Raw genomic sequence first — 13,873 nt, 5'->3', positions numbered from 1 at the left:
TTATTCTCCAAAAAAAACCCACTGCACCCTAAGACACTTTATATGCAGCTCCCAAAAGAAAAAAAAAAAAAAAGGAGAAAAAGCTCAGTGCAGGAAAATGAAGGTGTTTCAAGAGGAAGTTCTAAAGGCAGAGGTCGTTTCCTGCGAATTTCAATATACCCAGAATATATTTCTCTGATAGAAACATGCAATTAAGAACACCTAAGTTGGGCCTGTTTCTCACCATGGTGCTTTTATCTGAATGCATGATTACATTGGGATATCATTTCCTCACAGCTGGAGGCTGGGAAGGCACAGACTGTGTCAGTGGTGAAGTGCAGCGTGGTCCAGGATCACAGCATTCCAGTGATGGTCTCCACAGCCCTGCTTTCTCTGCTTCAACTTAATTTCCAAACTCCAATCTGTGCTGTGTCCTGCAGGCAAGAGCAGATAATTCAGGAACAAAGAAACCAAGGATCCGTTTTTTCCCTTGCATGAGTGCCAGGGAGAGCTTTCATGGACTTCTCCAAGGCCTTCTTCAGGCATCTGGAAGTGGAAGTCGCCTTCAGGCATTAAAATTAACACCTTTTGACTAGGCTAGAACATTCCTTCTCTCTTGGCAGGCTCCATCCTGGTTGCTGTGGGAACGAGCATTTTTAATTTCCTGACTTGTGTGTACATCCCAAATTGTAACTGTGATGTTCCCTGTCACTAAGGTAGCTTTGGGGGTTTGAAGGGAGCGGAGCCATCAGAAAGCATTTTATGTAGCACTTCCTTCTCTCAGAATCACTTTGTTGCATCTGCAAGGGGCAACTTCATGAGGCTTTTTGGAGACCTGCACTTCTCCTTACTGTGAGTAACAACAGAATACAAAAGTAACAGCGAGAAGTCATTTAGTCCTTCCCTTCCTAAGGCACCCTGAGGGCTCCCCCGTGTTGGAAAGTCGTGGCAGGCATTCTGCTTCAGTGCTTTACAGCTTTAAAGCCTGTGCTGGTGTCTGACCCTGCTCTCCTGCGGGGAGTTAAGCCGTGACTTCTTGGCCTTTCCCCGTGGATGTGGAGAATGGTTTTCCCGTCTTATTCTTTGCAGCATCTCTCTGTGCCTTTGCAAAACGTTGTCAAGTTTCCCTCAGTCTCCTCCCCTCAAAGGGTGAGCAGCCCCAGACCTTGCCAGCTTTAATTGTAGGTCACATTCCGTGCCCTCCTCCTCACAGATGTTGCCTCCCTCTTGGAGTCTCCCGACGAGCCAAACGCTGCCTGAAGTGGGACGATGTGGAGAGCGGGGCCAGAGCCCTTTCCCGTGTGTCACACACGTTATTGCTCATCCTGGGGTGGGGTTTGCTCCTTTTTGGAGCATTGCAACGGTGTTGATTTGAGCTGGATTCCTGATCCTCTGCAGCCTCAGTATCGTTTTCGGCCGAGTGCTGCTCGAGCTGTTTATTCCTTATGCTTCATGGTTCGTTGTGCTTCCCTCGGGCTGGAACGCGTTGTGTGTCCTTATTGAATTGCATCCCGCTTGTTTCAGACTATTTTCCCAATTTGCTGAGATTATTTTGATATCTAATCCTGTCAAGTAACATACTGGAGAGCATTTGGAGGCTTTCAGCCGGGGTCTTGTTGGTGTGACTTTAACAATATGGGAGAGAAAAGGAAGAACACGGACAGATGGTCCCAAGTGACAGAGTTACCACAGCTTAATGTGTTCCTGCTCATCGCTGAGACATGGTAATGGACCATTTGCATTCTCCTGACCCACTGCATTCACAAATAAAATGCATTTAAATTCCTTCATCCTTGATTATTAGGGTTCCAAGCTCAGCTCGTGGAGCTCTCAGCAGTTGTCCAGACCAGCAGCTCCACTCTGTTCCGTGCTGAACAGCACAATTAATCCTATTAATTTATTTTTGAGGCAAAGGATGGTTTCATTCCTTTTATCTCTGAATTCTGCTCTTGCACCTGGGCTTGTGTTAGGGACCGGATCCTTTCTGGGAACACACTCTGGGAGGTGATGTTTGCTCCTCTGGACTGTCGATAAAACCACGTCAGGGATGAGCAGTTTTATAACCCCAAACTGGAACGTGGTGTCTGCTCTGCAAAGCCCATCCAGAGCAGATCTGCTGAGGGAAAAACGCTGTCAGGACTTACAGGCTGCATTTCTGCTGTGCTGTCATAACACATCTGCCACAGCACTTTTTGGGAAGTGTGTTTGGAAGATAGAAGGGCACCTTCTTTCTAATTATTGTAACGAAGTGCCTCTCCTTTGAATTCTAAGGTGAATTAGCAGTCTCTGCTCATTAACTGCTACCTGTGTCTCTCGGAGAACATGGATAATAGTTGCAGGTAGGACGTGTGTCTTTGTTTTAATGGGCCTGTTGGGACCCCTCACATTAAATGATGCAAGTCCTCGAGGAGGTGTGTGAAGGAGCAATAAATAGTACATAATCAGATTACCTTTAACCACTCTAAAATTAATTTCAAGCATCCAGACCAGGAGGCACCAGCAGCATTTTGCCCCACCGGTATCGCTGCTGTTGTCTTCTGCTGAACCTTCTTGAACTGGTCCTCCCAGAATTGCTCCTTGCTTGTCAAATTACCCATCATTGTCAGAAGTGATTTCCTCTGCCTCGCCGACATCTGAGCCCCCTTGCCCAAGAACAGGAGGAAACCTCTTTCCCCAAGGAGCATTTGAGTGATGATCACTTCCCATTTTCTGCTGAGCTCTCCATAGCTGATGTAGCCTGCCTGCAATAGAGTCTGTGTGTCAGGGGAGACAGATTGGATACACGTGGAGAGTGGATTTGCAGTATCTCTGCTGTATCAGGGATTGTGTTCCTGAGGCTCAGTCAAACCAGCTTCCTCCTCTGTGACACTTTCAAATGGAGACAGTTTGATTTGAGCTCCAGGAGGTTTGGAGTCATGCAGTGACGGGCCAGGGCCTGTTGTTGGAGGATCACTGAATGATGAAAGATGGTTGGAGAAACTGGGGAAAAGAGGATTAAACTGGGGAGCTGCTGCCAAGTATTAAATGCTTAAGAATCAGTTGGCAATAGGTGCTTATCATATGTCTTCTTTCCCCTTCCTGAAGGAAGTAACTATCTGAAGGGCTGTAGCTGTGACAAGCAATTCGTTTTTATGCTGAACACCTTTCTTCTCTTTTCTTTTTTTTCCCAGTGCATAATAAGAATATTGCTAACCTGTTCCCATCAGCCCACTCTCCTCCAGACTCTACCTGCTTTGCCACGTTCCTAAATGAGCACGAGCTCTCTTTTTCTGTCTCTCACCCATGGCTGGTTCAGGGGAGAGCTGCCACCGCTGGTTCAGCCTGAACGACAGGCTTAATTCTTCAGGGGGAATTGATATTGGAAAAAAAACATGAGTGGTTTGTAATCCAAAAAGGCGATTTCTCCCCCAGCTGGAACAGGTTCTGTATTAAATTCGATCAAAGCCAGCACTTCAAGATGCTCCTCTGTGGTGCCAGATTTGCCCAGAAGCTGTGCAGGCCATGTGCTGACACCGTCGTGTGGTGCAGGTGGAACAGGGATTCATTATCACTTCCCGGGAACTCGGACGATCGCTCCTGTTGACAACGAAAAACAGACTGGGCTGTCTTGTGAGCCAGATGTTTGGGTGATTTCCCCAATACCAGTGTTGAGAATTCCTTTCCTTTAGGCGGGAGGCTCATCCTTGTTTGGCAGGTGGATTTTTTTTCAAGGCTCTGTTACCTTTTAAGTCTCTGCATGGTCTGATGTGCTGTAGGCTCTGCTTCTTCCAAACCACATGCTCCAGGATCAGTTGCTCTCCTGTTCCTAAGCATCTCTCCAGGGAATGATCAACACTTTGACCTTTCCTTAGGTGGAGCAAGTGTGACTCTATCCACCCTACAGTGGCACAGGACTAGGGTTTGAGTTGATTTAGGTATGAAGCTTATGGAGTGGTGGTAACCTTGGCATGGTCTTGAGTGATGTCCTGTGTGGAATTCTGATGGGTCCACTAAGTATTTCTTCTAGAAATACAAGAAAATTCACCTCTCCAGGTTCAGGGAATTGGTAGCTGGAGAGATTGGTAGCCCCTTGGTAGCCACCATCCTTCTGAGGAAGTCCCTGAAGTGTAGGTGTTTATTTGGAAAGCAAAGAAAAATGAGGTTGCTCCAAAGCTAATGGACTTTTTTTTTTCCCAGTCTGCAAGAGAATGTGCTGATAAAAAAAGAAATAGATCTAATTCTTGGACTGCTTCTCTGTCCCCTTCATCTCTCTCTTCTGCTTTCTTGTTGCTCAGATGTAATTTGTTTAGTTTACCTTAAATAAAGGGAATGAAGTTGCTCTGTGTTACAGCTCTCAGGCTCACAAACAAAAACCTCAATAAATAAGACACAGTGGCAGGGTTGTAGCTCAAGTCTGGTGCTACAAGTCTGGCTTTGCAGGCTTCATCTGCAGTGTGTAGGTACCTCTCACAGGCAGCTGAAGGACTGGGCTGTAATGAGATGATTGTGAAGACTTAACTGAGAAATTTTCTTCCTTTCTGAAAAGGCCTGTAACCCATTTCCTAGTTTCATTTGTGTCAGCTGAACAAATAGTCCCAGCTCTGTCCTGGAGATCACTGACAACTGGGTTGATCCTCCTTGTAATGTGAGCAGATTGAGTTTCTACTTGAGAGTATCAGCTGGAAGTGGAGTGTATTTTCCAGTGCTCATTCTTGGTGCAAGGTGTCTGTGCTGGAGGACAATTCTGATAGGAAAAGTTTAAAAAACAAGCTGGTGGGAGTGTTTCTGCATGGCCAAGAGCACCATTCCAGAGGGAGGATGACTGGCTGGTGCTCAGTGCTCGGGATGAACAGAGGCAGAATTGCCTGGACAGAGGATGGTGGATAAATTCACGGGATCAGAGGAGGTGGTGACACAGCAGCTGGCACAGGGACAGCTCTGTGCACCAGAGGCTGTTTGTTTGGTGTCACAGGGGTCACCTGTGCTTTGCTGTCTGGTGACTCTTGTTCCTTGTCTTCCTGTAGCCAGTGCTGAGAAGAGCAGGCAAAAACTTTGGTCACTGTGCTGCAGCATTTCCCTGAATGGGGATTTTAATACCTTCTTATTTCTCTAACCAGCACGTTATCTTTATTTAAACCCTCTTTCCTTTCAAACTTGGAGGGAAATGCCTCCTGCCTTTTTGCTGGCAGAAGAAATTAAGGCCCAGAGCAGGCAGGGAGCTCTGGCCTAAGCCCAGATCCTGTCTCAGGAGTTCCAGACTCCCATCGCTCTGCCTGACCCGGAGCGCTCCGCAGAGGGGACTGACTGGCAAATCTCTGCTGCAAGGCAGATCTTTCAAGAAACTGTGCAGTGATTTTCACAGTTTACTTTGTTGCCAAGATAATTCTGAGCCGTGTAAAACGTCTCTGTGTAGATTTCTCCCAGAATTCGACAGTTTGCCACCACCCAGAAGCTGTGTGGTGACGTGGTCCCAGCCGGCTCCCAGGCTTCTAGCACGAATCCCTGGATAAATGTCAGAAGTTCAGGCTGGTCTCCAAGCACTGCCAGTGAGAAAAAGAACCAAAAAGACCAAGAAAAGCAGCACTCGGGAGATGGTCGCTTTTCAAACTCCTGCTTTAACAAAGCACTGATTTTAATCAAAGCCAGACCAGCTGTTTGAAGCCTTCAGACCAGCAGAACCAGGCAAGGGCATCTCCATGGTTTTGGTTCTTCTTTGGCCCTGGCACCACCTGCACCCTGAGGGGTGAAGGTAAATAACCAGTAACAACCGGAGCCTCTTGTGCCTCGACAGTTAACAAGTTCATCATGTTTCATAGAAACTGCATCCTAATTTTTATTCCAAACAAGATTTCAGCACTAATTTCTGTTTTGACAAATATGATTTGACATAAGAACAGTGGGAGTCAAGACCTTTCATTTTTGATCTGGGTTTACATTGCGCTGATCTAAATTCCTCCCCCTTCTGCTCTTGCCTTTCAATTGTAAACTCAGTTATTAAAGTTAGCAAAAAGCCATTTGAAACCCTCTGTTCTGTAGCATTTAAACAGTCCTGCTGTATGCAAGATTAAGTCTGATATCTTCCTAATGACTTGTGCTGCTCATTTGAAGCCTTGCACAATGCATTACTGTACAGATTGTTTAAATGGCTTTGTTGAAAAGGAAGGATTTGGTTTCTGTTCACTGGGTAACTTCATAAAGGATTGTTTGCCAAATGGCAGGGCCAGGCCCCCTGGGTCTGAGTCTCCGTGGCATTAGAGACGATATTCCCCAACCTTTTCTTGCTCCAGTGCTTTGGCACTGCCTGACTGGGTGTGTTGGTGAGGTCAGTTTGGGCTTCCATCCATCTCTGGGGCAGACAATTCACAGCAGTCACAGGGATACGTGGCTCTAAACACGGGTGATGTGGCACAAAGAACCTTCTGGGGGAAGGTGTCCCTGCCCATGGCAGGGGGTGGGAACTGGCTGAGCTTCAAGGCCCTTTCCAACCCAAACCAGTCTGTGATTCCATAGTTCTGTGAAAGAAGAATTTTCTTGGAGGTAAACCCTGACATCAGGGAGGTAGTGCTGGAAAGCTGGTGAAGATACTCCCATCTCCTGCTGCTTGGGAATCCTTGCACCATGTCCAGCTTTCCAGAGGTGCATCTGGGAACGCTCTGAATCCGTCCTTGCTCCTTGCACCTCGACAGCAAAGCTGGTGGGAGGTGAGACAGGGAGACTCCTGCATGTGATGTGTGGGTCATTGCAAGGTCTCACCTGTGAGCCCTTGTGCTCCTTGGCTCCCCAGGCATGGAATGTCAGGTGGATTCGGGAATGTCTGATGGAGTCAGGCAGCGCCGTTGCTAAAAGGCATTTCTCCTTCCTCAGGGAAAGGGCTATTACAGACCCCACTCTTAGCTACTTGTCTGCTGAAGCATCACTTTTATGGGTTTTTTTAAGGCTCTCAAGGGACAGACTTGCAGCTGGGAGCCCTTCAAGTCTCATATCTGGCCTGTGATACTCCAAGCTGGCTATTTTGGGAGGAGGGGAGTGAGGGGAGGCGGCGCTCTCTGTCCCTCCCGTCACAGCTGCTCCACTTTGGAAAAATCAAACATTTGCTAAGCTCTGGGGGCTGGATGTGTCCTGGGGTTGGGCCACTTGTTTAGTTTGGGAGAAGCAGGTGCAGGTCTGTGTGCTAAGTCTGGACTTGCACACGTAGATCCCCAGCCTGTGAATACCTCACCCCAAGGAGGTATTTCATTTTGGCCAAAATTCCTTCCTAGAGCCTGACTGAGTAACTTCCCACCAAAAAAAAAAAGAAAAATTAAAACCCCAAAAACAAGGCAACAAAACAGGGCAAAAAACCCTCACAGCCACCACAAAACTGATTTTGACCAAGGTGTGCTTTTTGACCCTGAAAAGTGATACCCCTCAGGTAGGGATGGAGCTGGAAAAGCCAGAAGGAAGAGCAAGGGATTGATTCACCCCTGTGAGCTGCCATGGGGAGCGTGCAGGGGTGTCCTGTGGGATTCTGGAGAGAGGTCCCAAAACCCAGGGTGCTGTACTGGCCATCCCTTCTGTTTGGCCCTGCTGCTCTGCATCCTGCTTAATACAAGCCCTGTGAGGTGAGTGAAGGTAAATGAATTGTGCTTTGTTACCGGTGAGTCACAACCATTGTCTCTTCTCCTGTCAGTGAGTCACTGTCAGCTCGTTGGAGCAGCCTGGAAGGATCTGATGGGGCTTTGTGTCCACGGCAGCTGCATGGGCTGAACTGAGGAGAAGGCAGGAGGCTGAGGCTCCAGGGCCCAAGGGGGTGACAGATCTCCTCTGTTAGGGGCAGCACTTTGGTGTTTGAACTGACAGAGCTGGGGAAGACAAACCATTTTCTGAGCACAGCAAAACCCACCATCTATTTCCTGATGCCAAGGGAACACATTGAAAATATCCTGGATGCTCTTGCAAGTGCTCTGCAATCTCTTTGTTCTTCATTTTTCTTTCTCTGTAGTCCGGTTCTCTCCCTCTTCTTTTTCCTTCCCTGATTTTTGTCCTTTCCTTCAGTTCCCTGCTCACTCCTGAGTCATGTAGCTGCTGTTAAATCTCCCCAGCACTGTCCATCTCTGCTGGCTGTTGCTGCCCGTGGGTGCAGAGGGTGGAGGCCAAGGTTCTTTCGAGCTGAAGGTTCTGACCTTGGCTGCAAGAAGCTTTATGAAAAGTTGTGGCTTTCTCTGACGTGCCTGTCTGCTGTTCTGTGTCACTCCCACAGAGACTGAAGGAGAGCTGAACCCAGGGCAGTGCCACAGTCTCCTGATAAAAGGCAATTCTTTGGTGTGAACTCTTTGTCTTTTGCTCAGTAGGTCACCTTACTTCCTAAAAAATGCTATCCTGGGCCCTTTCTAATGAGGGAGCTGGACTGTGCTGTGTGAGCAGTGCCTGGATCAGTGTTCTGGCCCGGTGCAACCCGTGGCCATCCCTTGCTATTGGGGTGCAAAGCATCACAGTTGAATTTCACATGTGGATTTGGTGGCTCATGAAAGCTTCAGCAAGTCAGGAATATACTCTTAGTGCTCTACTAATGCAGTTTCTGTTGTGTACCTGGTGCTGGTGTGTTTGCTTGGCCTGTTTCTGCCTAAATTGGTGGGTTTGATTTGCAGATAATGGGTAGCTAAAAGGAAGTTCGCTGGCAGAGCAGCAGTTGTGATTGTTACCATAGTTATACTTAGTCCCTGCTTGGTGCTGTGCAGTGCTTTTCAAGCCTTAATTATCCCTTTCATGTCTGGCAGGTGGCAGGGCAGGTACTCCCCTCCTCTGAGAGCCCTCGTGGCCTCCCTGTAAACCATACATGGAGAAGAAACTGCTCCCTGTTCTCCTCCACGCCCGGGGATGCTGGAGGAGAGCAGGGCCATGGGACATGTGCAGATGAGTGAATCTTGTGCTTGTGCCAGGGACCCCCATCTGTTACTTGTAGGTTCCCCACTCACCTGACTTGGAGCTTTTCCCACCCTCCGGCTTGTGATCCGGATCCCACTTCTGTCACTTCTTGGCTCAGAGTCCATACAGATCTTCCTGTTGGGGTCAGAGGAGCCCCAGGCCACGGTGGCAGCTCTTCCCTTCTGCCCTGTGCTCTGCCAGGGGCTCCAGGAGGGTTGTCCCTCACCTGGCTGGCAGCTCCCTGGTGTACTGGACTCGGCTGTAGCCCGGCAGACTTTTGTACCTGTTAGTCCCTTTGGTCATTGAGATTGGCATGTGTCTTCCAAAATGTGTGTGTGTGTGTGTGTGTGTGTGTCCTGGCCCAGTGACACACGTTAAACCTCCTAATGAGCCTTTGGAATTGTGCTTTGTCTTATGAACTCTTGCTGCAAATGGCTCCTTAGAGCCCCTGAGCTATCAGGCATCAAGGACAGAAGAAGAGGATGAGCCCTTCTTATTCAGATTATGTACCCCAGAGCAGAACAAGCTGCTCTGGGCTTTATCTGGGGTTTTTAGAGATAGCACTGCCATTAATTCCCATGAAAGCCCTTCTGAAGCTCCGCTGCATGGAAGGTCTGTTCCTCCAGACTGGCATTAGAGCACACTCCCAGGGAGCCGTGGGGGCACGGTGTGAGTACAATGCCAGCTCCTCTCCGTGGAGGCTCCATTCAGCACCTTTCACAAGCATTCTGTTAATTAATGTAATGTTTGTTAGTGCTCTCTGTGGCAGTGCTCACTCCTCTGGGTGGGTGGGAGCAGGAACAGAGCAGCCTTGTTGCCTACACTCATATCTCCATTCTTTTTGTGCACAAAAGAGCAAATGCAGGGTGGTACAGGCCCTCCTTCGGCTCAAGAAGAGATGAACCTTTGTCTTGCTTCCATGAGCTGCTGCTTCTCCTCTCTTGCTGTTCACTCACTTGCTGCCACTTGCTGTGACAAGAGCTGCTCTGAAGTCCTTCAGCTGGAAATGTCCCCAGACAAGCATCCCTGAGTTCCACCTGAGGTCCCAGTTCTTCTCCCTGGTCCCGGTGGAGGAGGATCATCCCATCCAGGAGGACTGTGTGCTCTCACTGGGCGGTGCAGGAGCTGGTGTGGATCCCAAAGCTGTGCCCCATAGACCCACCTTCCCTTTTGGGCATCAGCAGAGTGACTTTGCCTCTCCCAGGTGAGGTGTATCTCCACTCCAAGCCAGTTTTGGAGCAGGATTAGGGGGAGCTCTTCATAGAACACAGAGCCTTAGGTTTGTGGAGACAGGTAGAATCTCAGACATGGAGTCCTGCTTAAAAGCCACTGCTCCCATCTCTGAGTACTTTCAGGAGCGTTTCTTCTGAGAGTTTCTTGGTTTCTACTTTAAAACTCGAGTACAATGAGGCTGAAACCAGCAATTTAGAGAGGAGAGTGTCAGCAAGAGTCAGAAGTGACACAGTGGGGTTTGCTTCCTTTTTCTTTTGAAGCTGCTTCCCCTTTGATTATATCCCTCCCATGTGCAGGTTTGGAAAGGTGATGATTTCTAAAGGAGCGTGTCAGGCAGGTGTCAGCACCTTTACAGTGGGTGTGGATATGTTGTAGTGAACACACTGGGATGTGGACAGCACCATATTTTGACAGCTGAGTATAATCAGAGCTGCTGGACGTTGTGTCACGAGCTCTGTCGTGACCCGGTGAAGCAAAGTCTGAGCAAGAAGGAAGGAAGATGCTCCTGTAGCAAAGAAGTAACAGGGTCAGGGACCTTCCTGGGTGTCCTGGCAAGTGACAGGCAGAGCCAAGTCCTGATGCCTGGTTTGCTCTGTGGTTTTTTATCACTCTCATGAGGCTGAAGCTGAGGCGGCCGCTCTGGTGTTGTGATGGGCTTTGGGAGAGTCAGTCGTGCCTTTGCAGTGGCTTTAAAGCTGGTCAAGAAGAAAGGAAACATTGCCAAGACCCTTGTACAAAACACACAGTTCATCAGATACAGAGGGTTAGGGGAATATTTAAAACAAATGTTTAAACTGACACAAAGACAAACCAGCAGGGAAGGGAGGTTTGCCCTCCACTTTGTCAAACACAGGGAGGAAAGCTGAGCAACTCCAAGCTCTGCCATAGCAAAGATCCAAGCATGTTCCCAATCCCCAATGCAATTCATGTATTTAAAGGCATTACTTGCTAAAAACATAAAAGGCTCTGTCAATTCAATAATTTTTCACTTCAATTAATCATCCCAGAAAATTGTAAGTTTATTGTCCCTTTGTCTCTGTTTAGCTTGAGCAAATCCAACTTTTCTCATTGTCTCTCTGCAGATTATGAAAAGCTTTGTTGATTATATCATCAAATTAAATCGAGCCCATTAGTGTTGCTCTCAGAACATCACAGTAACAGGCTGTGCCTCAGGTGGCATTGCCCTTCCTTCTCTTTTTAAATGCTTTGCCTGCGTCCGTGTCGTGTCTCTCCTCGCTAATAGGAAAGTGTATAAAAGTCACATAATCATTAATATTGAAGGTTCATTAAGGTTGATAAAAGCAGCGCTGCCTGCCATGGTGTTGTTTTTCCTGGTCAGTGCTTTTGGCAAGCACTCCAGACCCACATCAGCTCAGCTGTGTTTTAGGACCCACCAGTTGATCTAGTGACTGTTTGACTCCATCTCTTGCGCCCTCGGAGATGGCTCCGGTTAGAGGATCATTTCCCAAGCCTGTGGGAATAAATGGATTTCTAGAGGCTGTTTCAACTGTCTCCATCCTTTTCCACAGCTCCTGCTTTTGATGCAGACAGCATCCGAAAGGCAGCAATCTGTAGTTGAGCAGTAAAGTCTTGGTTGGGTTTTTATTAAAGCAATGATGTGCTGGCTGGCTGAGAAGTGTCAAAACTGCAATCTTGTAACATCAACAAAATAAGGCAGGATCCTTCCTTACGGGAGAGGAATGCTGAGAGCAGAAATGAGCCCGACATGGAATTGTTGGATTTCAGCACTTCTCCTCTGGGGATGATGTTCATCAGACACAGTCGGTTTTTTTTCCCCTTAATAAGAAAAGACCAAATTCTGAGGGTTCATGACAACTGATTCACCTTTGCCTTCCCCTCCCCTCTGCAGTAGTTCCCCAACAGTGCATCCAGCTGGGTTTTCCTCTCTTAAGCAGAACAGGAATTGAAGTAACACTGAAGGTATTACAAAGGTGCCAAACCAATCTGAGCATGCAATGAAAGGCCAGGGGCGCTGGGGGAATTTGGGATGGTAAAGTCTGTTGGTGAGAAGAAGGGGCTGACCTGAGCCAAACAGAAATAAGTCTCAGGAAAATCCCTGGGCACAGCAGTGTGTGAGAGTCTTTCTGCTGGAAAGGGAGATGATGGGGACAGAGCTGGTAGGAGCAGCTTCTCCTGCAGAAATGAAAGCTGAACTTCATCCAAGTCTTTGCTGCCGGAGATTCCCAAAGGTCTGGCTGTCAGGGGGTGGGCAGGAATGTGGCTGCAGCTGAGCAGTGTGTGTGTGTGCGTGGGCCCAGCTCGCTGATGGTGATACAGAGGCAGCTTCACGCCTGTGTCCCTGGTGCGTTACATCCACGGAGGGATGACTGATGATCATCCCAAACTGGAGTCCTCCACGTGAGGATTTGTGTTTGCTGAGTTATCCAGGAATGGGGTGGCCTTCGTAATTAAAGCACCAAGGGGTTTGAGTCACGATGTGCTTCATTCCCTCTGCTGTCCCGTGCCAGGAATAATTTTAGGGAACCCAGACAGAAATAAAACTCCAGTGCTGAGGTGTTCCAAACCCGGGGTTGTTACATCTCTAATTCCTTTTCATCTCAACTGCTGTGAGATTGTCTGCCTACACACCCTGCGTTCTGCCTCACTAGGAGCTCTCCTGTGGTCCTTTTGCATGAGACAATGCTTGGCATGAAGTTTTTTACATAAATGACCTGGTTGGTCCAAGTACTTGGTTGGAATTTACTTCAGCCTCGTGTGTCCCATTGCCACCTGCTGGGGAATGGTGAGTGTGCTCACAGGGACTGTTCTGTTGGCAAAGGAAGGGACCGGTCCCTAAAGTCACCCACTCTCTGCTCAGGGTTCACTGAGGTTGGTTTCTGGTCTCTCAGCCTCCAGGGGTGGCTTTTGTCCTTTCTGTGGAGTATTCTGTCCATATGCTGGTGGTGGGACACCCTGGGTCGTGGCATGGTGCAAAAGGATTTGTGCCCCAGAAAAACAACCCTGCATGAGGACAGGAGGATCAAGGTCCTGCCTTGGATGCTCTTGCACAATACAAATACAGTTCTGTCACGTAGAAGGGGCTTGTGCTGGTAACTGGGTTGGAAAGAGGCTGAATTTATGTTTACAGGTAAACAAAGATTAGAGCTGGAATTGCCCAACCACTTTGGCCAAGACAAGACTGGAAAAAAGGCCAAGGCTTGCAGTCGTGACTAGTGGCTTCAAGCGTGGACCTTGAGCTGTCCCTTGGGGGAATTCCTTCAGAAGTGTCAGGCCTTTGAAAATTGGGTCTCTCCAAATTTGGGTGGCAGAGCTCACTAGTCCTGGTAGAAGATCTCAGCCTAGGCCATGGCCTGTCTGGATCCCATCCAAACATCCCTGGTACTGGGGCTGGGAGCTGCTGCCTGTGCCAGCTCCCATAGATGGGTTTGGAGCTGAAGAGGATGGGGTGAGTGGGGCTTCATCACTCCCTTGTGTTTGTCATGCAGGAGGCCTTCGAGGAGCAACTGTGATCGATGCCTTAGATACCCTCTACATCATGGAACTCGAGGAGGAATTCCAAGAAGCCAAGAAGTGGGTGGAGAAGAGCTTTGACTTGAATGTGGTGAGTCACTTACTGGGAATGCCTGTCTGTGTCACCTGTACAGCCAGTTCTGATCACAGTCTTCTCTAAGAATCCTTTGGGGAAGGGAACCATGAGGTCTGTGGGGGGAAGAAACCACTCAACTGATTATTTTCTTTCTGAGGCCAAAGGGACTACAATGATTCACTCCCAGCCAGGGGCCACCAGATCAGACTC

At 48.4% G+C, this 13,873-nt stretch overlaps 1 protein-coding gene across 1 annotated transcript in view; it reads left to right on the top strand.

Annotated features, from left to right (window-relative positions):
* MAN1C1 (mannosidase alpha class 1C member 1) overlaps nucleotides 1-13,873 on the top strand; it is a 64,086-nt gene that overhangs the window by 29,111 nt on the left and 21,102 nt on the right. The window contains exon 4 of the mRNA XM_027740159.2: nucleotides 13,563-13,678. Within this exon, the coding sequence (XP_027595960.1) occupies nucleotides 13,563-13,678 (116 nt within the window). The remainder of the gene's footprint in view (nucleotides 1-13,562; nucleotides 13,679-13,873) is intronic.

Source organism: Pipra filicauda, unplaced genomic scaffold, assembly GCF_003945595.2.
Source record: "Pipra filicauda isolate LSUMZ 115617 unplaced genomic scaffold, ASM394559v2 scaffold219_size1829416_pilon, whole genome shotgun sequence".
NCBI lineage: Eukaryota > Metazoa > Chordata > Aves > Passeriformes > Pipridae > Pipra > Pipra filicauda.
The sequence above is the reverse complement of the archived record's forward strand: the minus strand, read 5'-3'. Positions and strand labels throughout refer to the sequence as shown.